We start from the raw sequence: 7,919 nt of genomic DNA, 5'->3' as shown, positions 1-7,919 counted from the left end.
CATCCAATCAGAACAGCGGATCAGCCGCCGGTCGGAATGTGCTTTGACAGTCAGCCAATGACAGCCGTTCATCGGAGCGAGAGGCGGGAGAGTGAGCCATGGTGGAAGTGAACCCAAGGACACCAAGCTGCTGTCATAAGTATGGAAAGCTAAAGGTGCCAAAATACTGATAAACCAAGTAGAGAGAAAAAACTCTGGTGATAGTTATAGAACTCAGCGTCCCACAGTGGGGACAATTAGGTGTATCAACAGAAAGGGAAAGTTTATAAATTAGACAACTTTTATCGTAATTTTGTATACAAAGAGTGTTTTTAAAAATCACTTTTTTGTCATATTGGCTAAAACTGTCCCTATGCCCAGACAGCAGTACATGTGATATGTAACCTGTGAAAAAAACTGCTTCAATTGGTCCCGCATACTGCCTGTATTTCAATCTGGAAAGAATAATTCGGGACGAGTCAAAACAACCAATATGGAAGTTCATAGCATTAAATCTATATGGTGCAATTATGCAGTGTTTTGGTTTGATGTCAGTTTGGTGCAGAATCTGTGACATTTAGTTTTCTCAACATTCATCATTCTGATGGCGGTGGGGAAGAAGCTGTTGCAGAACCTGCTGGTCCTGCATTGAATGCTGTGAAGCCTCTTCCCAGAGGGCAGCAGGGAGAACAGTCCATGGTGGGGGGGTGAGGGGTCATTGATGATGTCACAGGCTCGGGACACGCAGCGCTGGGATGACTTTAATGGAGGGAAGAGGAGCCCCCATGATCCTCTCTGCTGTTCCAGTCTGAGGCGCTGCAGCCTCCACACCACACAGGGAGACAGCTGGTCAGAACGCTCTCTATGGTGCTTCTGTAGAAGGTGGGGAGGATTGGAGAGAGCAGGTGGGCTCTCCTCATTCTCCGCAGGAAGTAGAAATGCTTTTGTGAGGGTCAACTTGAAAGAAAATTCTGCAGCTTTCGAAAATCACATCCTCCGCAGCTAAGTGCACAGATTTTTTCAGTGTAAACAAAGGTTTTTGTGTGTGTGTGTGTATATATATATATATATATATAAATAAAATATATAAAAGACTATTAGGAATGAACACAAAAACATGATTAACACATTGAAGTCTGACGGCTACTGGTAGAAAGGATCTCTTTTGTGCACCTAGAATGCAGAAGTCTGTCACTGAAGGATAACAGCTTCTTCAATCGGGTGGAAGACCTTAACCAACAGTAATGTTATTTGTGCCATCGTCACTTTGTCTCTCCAAACCTCCACAGCGAGGGACCGAGTTCCCAAAGAACTTCCCTCCTTCCTCTGAGTGGTAGATAAGCTACTTACCCCCTTTCAGAGCCATACCTGTCTATGGCTCCAAAAGGGGTCGTTAAAGGGAATTATTGGCCTGCCTGGGGCTTTGCAGGTTAACTAAAGACGCCAAACAACCCCCATTCCAAAGGGTTGAACCCGTTCGTCCGTTTCAATTAGCATGTTTTCTAAAGACTTTGTTTGGCTACTGTATAAAGCCTCAAACTCAACGTTAATTCTGACATTTTGAATTGAAAAAGCTTCCTGGATGGGAACCGAAACGTCTTCAAACTTGGAAGCAAAGTCCAGAGGCTTGTTTTTTTTTTTTAACATTTTGGGAATAACTATAACATATTTCAGCCCCTTAGACATTCAGCAGTGTGGCTCGCTGCCTGCAGAGGTCCAGACGCAGTTCTTGTAGCTCCAGTCCAGATAAAAAAAGAATCATAAAGTCATAAAATATGCTAACTCAAAATAAATGAAACCACAGGCCCTTACAAAATGCCTTCTGAAAAGAATTACTCCAGTAAATTGCAGTTAAAAGATCACAATAAAGGAAGTATTGTAAATAAATTTTTATTTTTATTTAAGCATTTTAAATCCCCCCCCCTCCCCATTAAACGAAGCAATCAGATACATTTGCCACAAATATGTGCAATATACGACTCATTGTTTCCCTGAACCGTTTTTAGGCAATTATTCATTCCATTTCATCTTAAAGAGTTTGTTTCATTTAGCAGCAGCATAGACTGCAGACTCTGGAAATGTCGAGTGCTTCTCAGACCGTGCAGATCTGGAAATAATAAGTTCTGCAGATCTGGACGGATCCTCCACACCTGTAAAGTGCTGCGCTGACAATCTGAGCTCGTTTTATAAGACCGTTCAGGATGCGAGGACCATCTCGTCTGTTGGGATTGCACAGATTAGTTTTTTTTTTTTAAACAAGAACTTGGTTTGATTTCAAACAAAAATGTTTTCCGGCTACTTCAGCACACAGATTTTAGGTTAAATCAGCTTCAGTTTGACCTGCGATGACTTTTTAGCTCCCAAGCAGAATCTGGAAGAAAAGCCAAAAATCCTTTAAGGATTTATAGTTTCATCAAAGCTGCAAATGTCAAAGCTTTAAAGCTTGAAAGTAGATATAAGATGTTTCTGTAAACTTCTGTTCCTTTAAGTATCTCCAGGCTTATATTAATGTCTGCTGCACACAGATCTGGTCAGAAGCGTCTCTGTGGAGGTAAGCGATGGTTGAGGCCTCAATGCACAGCTGAAGGAAGGATCTATAACTTTTCTACAAATTGAATATTTTTGGCTATGAGACAAATCAAAAAAGGTGGTTCTTTTTACTTTATAACCTAAAGCAGACGGTGATATAATCAATGGCGTTTTAAAATTCAGATTCTCTCTCTTCTTGCGGACTGGGCGACTGAGCAGAGAAAATGAAGCCGTCCTTCCTTAAAGAACAGCAGAGATCCTGGAAGCTGTTTTCCTGCACACTTCTGATCAGCTGGCTGAACATAAACTCCAAGCAAAGCTGCATTGACCTCAATTTCTAACAGAAATTGTACATCTGTGTGCTGAACTCTGGCAGGATTGAATATAAAGATCTTTATGTACCAAACTGTCACATGCAAAAAAAAAAAAAAAAGACATTCAACATCTCCATCGGCGGAAGTTAGTCCATACGGCACAAGAAAATTAAACGGCAAAACTGCATGAAAATAAAAAAAACCCTCCTGGGCTTTGAAATGAACCTTTAGCAACTATTGGATGAAACGGACCTCCAGCGTTTTCTGAAAGGTTCATTCATCCCAACATACTTTAGAAAAACAAATGATTCCTACAGAAAAGGGTCAAATGTTTATGTTGGATAAATAAAGGTTTTCTTTGGGCATCATGATTCCTCTTTAACCCCTGGCTCTACATTTCCACACAAGCGGTATCTCTGCTCACCTCTTTCAGTAATATTTTCACTTTTGGTGTTTTTTTAAGTGACTCTGAAATCCTGTAAACTTAAAAAGAAACATTGTGGAGCTCAGTTAGAAACCTGCTCTGCAGGGGCAATGGATCGGCAGACATGCAGATCGATGCCTGACAGACGCAGCTGAGGGTTTAGACAATCCCCGCTGTGTTTGGTCCAGATGTGGCGAGGCTTCAGAACTGGACCGTTGATTTTGCTCTCAGTCCGTTCAGAGGAAATCAGCAGCCTGTAGTTTAAATATCTCCTTTCTTAAATGACCGTTTCCATCATTTTAATCCAGATTTAGCTGGAAAAGGTTTGGAAATGTTCCAACACAAATTTGATTAAGAAATGTTTATCAAATGACGTTTAAATAAAGGGGTTCTGATTGCTCAAGTCATATAATTTTAATTAAATACCTTTAGATTGTACCTGCTCACCTTTTTGGGATATTATGTGGGGGGAAAAAATTTCATTTTTCTTTAAGGTGCAAAATTATCAAGTAGATTTGAAACTGAATGTAAAAATAAATGGTTCTAATTGGGCTCTGACAGTTTCACAATCCCAAACTGGAAAAATATAAATTTTAAAGATTAAAAAGAAGTTTTCTGTGAATTTCTGGAGGCTATTTCTGCACCTGGTGGGCTTCAAATGCAAAGCCTTCAAAACAGACAGGGAATAACATCTCCTTCCTTTCTCTCACTTCCTTTCTTCATGCATTTCAAAGCCAAAGGAACAGAGAAAACAAACCCAGACGGTGCTGGAAAGAGTGAAAACCCTTCTGAAGCTTCAAGACATGAAGCAGATCAAGGCCTACGTTTCTCTCTGAAAATACGAAAAAAAAAAACATCTTTTTTAAACAGTCTCAGCTCCGAGCCACTCCACCAACAAGAACCCAACAGTATGGAAAACTACAGGACATTAAAGTTCTGATCCAGGGAATTCAACCTCGGTACAATCATAAACCCAGAGCTGCAGCAGAATCTTTGACCTGCCAGAAAGTCCAGCCGCCACCTGGAGGGAACGCCTCACCTACCGACACCGGAGGGGAAAAAGAAGCTGAGGATTGTCCAGAACGTCTGTAGGCGGATGGATGGGAGTCCGGTTCTGACCCGTCCAATTCTCACAGCAACAGGTTAAAAAAAGTTAAAAGAAGCAGAAAGAAATAAAAAGTACTTGGATTTTTTCTGTTAGTGATTTGTTTTCACATCTCAGGGACGTATTGAGCACAGTGCAGAGGCGGCAGGTTGCCGTGGCGCCGGGTCAGAACTTGGGCGTGCTGCGGTCCACGGTGTCGGCCTTCTTCAGCTTGCCTTTGCTGAAGGTCTGGATGGAGCTGAGCAGGGCGGCCCGACCTCCTCCGGCGTCGTCTGAGGAGGAGGAGGGAGGTAGAGGACTGGAGGAAGAGTTGGGCACAGCGGGAGGAGGAGGAGGAGCAGGAGGAGGCGGAGGAGGAGGTGTGGTGTGGGGTCCTGGATGCAACACAGAGGAGAAGCATGAGAGAGAGAACCTGTCTGGGGCCAGTTAGAGGATTCAAATAAAAGCTGCTTTTCATCTCAGATTTAGAGCCAGCAGCTTTCTGCTCTCCTGGTTCTCCTGCCGCTTCAGATGATCCTGGTCTGTAATGACCTCAACTCACAATCAGGGTTTCCAATTAGATCGGACCTGGATCGGTTCCTTCCAAACCTTTACCTCTGAGATACACCTGCTGCATCATAGTTTCCTCACCAACCCTATCATCCAACTTTTAACTCTTTTCCTGCGTTTCTCTGCCTTCTTGTTTTGCTTCTACTTTGGTTTTTTATGCAGAAACGATGCCTAAACGTCTGTTATCCCGCTAACACTGAAGCTGAAGAGACTCTCCCGACGTGCCTCCATACACAGGCTCGTTCAACTCTTTTTTCTCATCAAGTCTTTAAAAGGGCCAATGGCGGCGGGATAAATGACTTAGACTTAGGAAATTTTAATTGTCATTTTGTATATACAGAATGTATTCAAAATGAAATTGGTATACACAACATTTTTATACACAAAATGAAACTTTTTTTATAATTCATAAAGTCCCATTTACTTTGCAGTTTTAGTCACTCTGCAAATAAATAAAAAAAAGTCTCTATTCTGACATAATATGTTGCTTTGTTTTGGCCCTCGAGGGCCCAATAAATTGCTTCACTGGATTCAGCCCCCTGGCCTTAAGTTTGACACTTGTTCTGGACAATGAATCAATGAATGGGAATAAAATCCCCAACAGAGCTGAGGGAACCGGAACCAGAACTCTCCAGGTTTTGTGGAGGCTGGACACTAATGCTTTCTGGACAAGAGGCTCAGAGGACGCCTGTATCAGATCGGATCTTCTGAAGCGTTCCTTAGGAAATGTTTGGATTATTCCTAAGGAAAGGCACCACAGGAGCGGCTCAAAACCCAAGAGCTGCTGGTCTGTTGTGAATTTTTAGCCGTTTTGCATTCTCGGAGCTGAATGGAAGCCAGCAGCTGAGCTAAAAGAAGCAGAAAATGAAGCTAACTGCGACGTAATGATCCAGTGGTTTGACAGACGGAGCCGGAGCTGAAGAAACTTCCTCTTTCTGCTGCCGTGTTTGGATGCAAAATGCTTTGAATCCCAGTTTATCTCCTCAGAATGCAGCAGAGATGGAGTTTCTCCAGGAAACCACCGACCCGCATGTTTTGCAGCTGCTTTCAGGGACTTTTCAAGCTAATATTCAGATGGGTCTCGACTTTTCCCTTTAAAGCTACCACTGATCAGACGGACGGTTCAGGAGCTTTTCATCATAAAGATGTGGAGCAAAAGCAAAACAGGTCCTCCCCCGTACTTAAAAGCAGGCTTAAGGTTTATGTTTTTGAACAGCTAAAGTAACACTTTGCAATAAGGCTCCCTTTTTAGATGGATAATTAGCTTAAAGATGTTTTATCAATCTGCAAACATCTAAAAACTCATAGTTGTAAATTATGCATGCTGAGAAATGTGTCTATTAATGCTTATTGTGTTTCCGACACAGTAAACTAGTATGAGCTATGAGAAAAGCAACTTTTAAACCAAGCATGCACAAGGAGAAATGGGCTTTTGCACGCATTTAATAGGCGTTTCTTCTCGGGAGCAGCTACAGGGTTTTGCATGTGCATTTTTTTGCATGTGTATTTTCAAAAATTTGCTAAAATCCTCCACAATACCTTTAATTATAAAGTGTTTCCAGACTAATTCAAACCGTATCTGTAAACCAATTATCACCTATACATGAGGGGAGCCTCACTATAACGCCGTACTGAGCTAAAATCTTATTGTCAACTGATCAAAGCTAACTGTTCAAGTAGAGCAGAGCTGCATAATGCTAGAGAGACTGGAAACTATGGTAATATGATGAATATTGCTGTGACCATGTAATAAACGTAGCTTTCTATAAATAGCAAAACAGATTATTTACAAGCCGAGTTTGACAGCATGGAGCCTGAAACTACGGAAGAGGATTAGGGCCACTGAAAAAAAAAAGTTAACTGATTTTTACATTTTTTTTCAGTTTAACATGGGAAAAAAGTCAGAATTCTCACTTTTTACTCATACTATACTGAAATAAAATTTAAAAAATCAGTTAACTTTTTTTTTTTTTTTTCCAGTGGCCCTAATCCTCTTCCGTAACACTCCAGCCTAACAGACACTAAATAGAATAGAATAGAACTTTATTGATCTCCCGATGGAGAAATTCATGTGTGACATCAGTTCTTAAATCATCTAAGAGAGAAACTGATATAAAAGCAAAGTTTTCATGATGCTTCCGACTACAAACTGTGTGCAGGGTGGAATTGGAAAAAGTTTAATGTCTGCAGTGGTTTAACAAACAGCCAAACATTCAAGCATCGCTTTAAAACTCATAAAACTCAAAGTCTGCTGCATCCATTTCTAAAAAATAGGAATTTTATTTAACTGATTCGTTTTATGCTCACTGAATATTGTATTAAGTGGGTCAGAAAAAGTAAAAACATTCTGAAAATCAAAATCTAATGACATCTTTGATCAAATTAATTCTGGTTAAAATCAGACTAACGTCTCGTTTCTCAGTTTTTGATGACAAATATAGAAAAGCTTTAGTGATTTGGGTCTTAAAATAACGGAGCAGGACTGAAATAAGAGCTTTAATAAACCTGATTTATGGAAGCCGAAGCTAAAATAATATTTGGAGTTTGGAGGACGAGGGCCCATCGGAATATTAGACGATACAAAAAAAATTAAATACAACATTTTGAGGTTGATCAGCTTCAGTAAAAAAAAAAAAAGGAGAATGCAAAAATAATTCACAGCTGAGAGCAAATGAATTAAAGCCTAAAAGGTTGAGACATCATGTGACGACCCCCCCACCCCACACACACATAAACAAACAACCTGACATGCAGACAGACGGACTGACATCACAATCTGCAATGAAAACAGGAGGAAGGAAGAAGCCGGATGTCATTGGAGATTGTGAGGTTTTTTAAGAGCGTGAACGTAAACCCTGATGGCAGCAAGCGCTGGTTTGATGACCTGATAACCCGACAGGTTCAACTACGGTAGAAGGGTTTGGATTAGCTTTAGGTGAAGTTACACTGCAAAAACTATCTAGAAATAAGTCAACCTTTCTAAAATTAAGTGTATTTACCCTTATTTTGAGTAGGTAAA

At 40.8% G+C, this 7,919-nt stretch overlaps 1 protein-coding gene across 2 annotated transcripts in view; it reads right to left on the bottom strand.

The window, feature by feature from the left end:
- Positions 1 to 1,887: 1,887 nt before the first annotated feature.
- Positions 1,888 to 7,919, bottom strand: part of pxk (PX domain containing serine/threonine kinase) — a 33,573-nt gene continuing 27,541 nt past the window's right edge. The window contains exon 18 of one of the 2 annotated variants that reach the window (XM_015385065.1): positions 1,888 to 4,725. In XM_015385065.1, coding sequence (XP_015240551.1) covers positions 4,517 to 4,725 — 209 coding nt within the window. In that variant the 3' untranslated portion in view covers positions 1,888 to 4,516. The remainder of the gene's footprint in view (positions 4,726 to 7,919) is intronic. The other variant, XM_015385066.1, reaches the window with a different exon arrangement.

Source organism: Cyprinodon variegatus, unplaced genomic scaffold (genome assembly GCF_000732505.1).
Source record: "Cyprinodon variegatus isolate N-32 unplaced genomic scaffold, C_variegatus-1.0 Scaffold330, whole genome shotgun sequence".
NCBI classification, from domain to species: Eukaryota; Metazoa; Chordata; class Actinopteri; order Cyprinodontiformes; family Cyprinodontidae; genus Cyprinodon; species Cyprinodon variegatus.
This window is presented reverse-complemented; position numbering and strand designations above follow the sequence as displayed.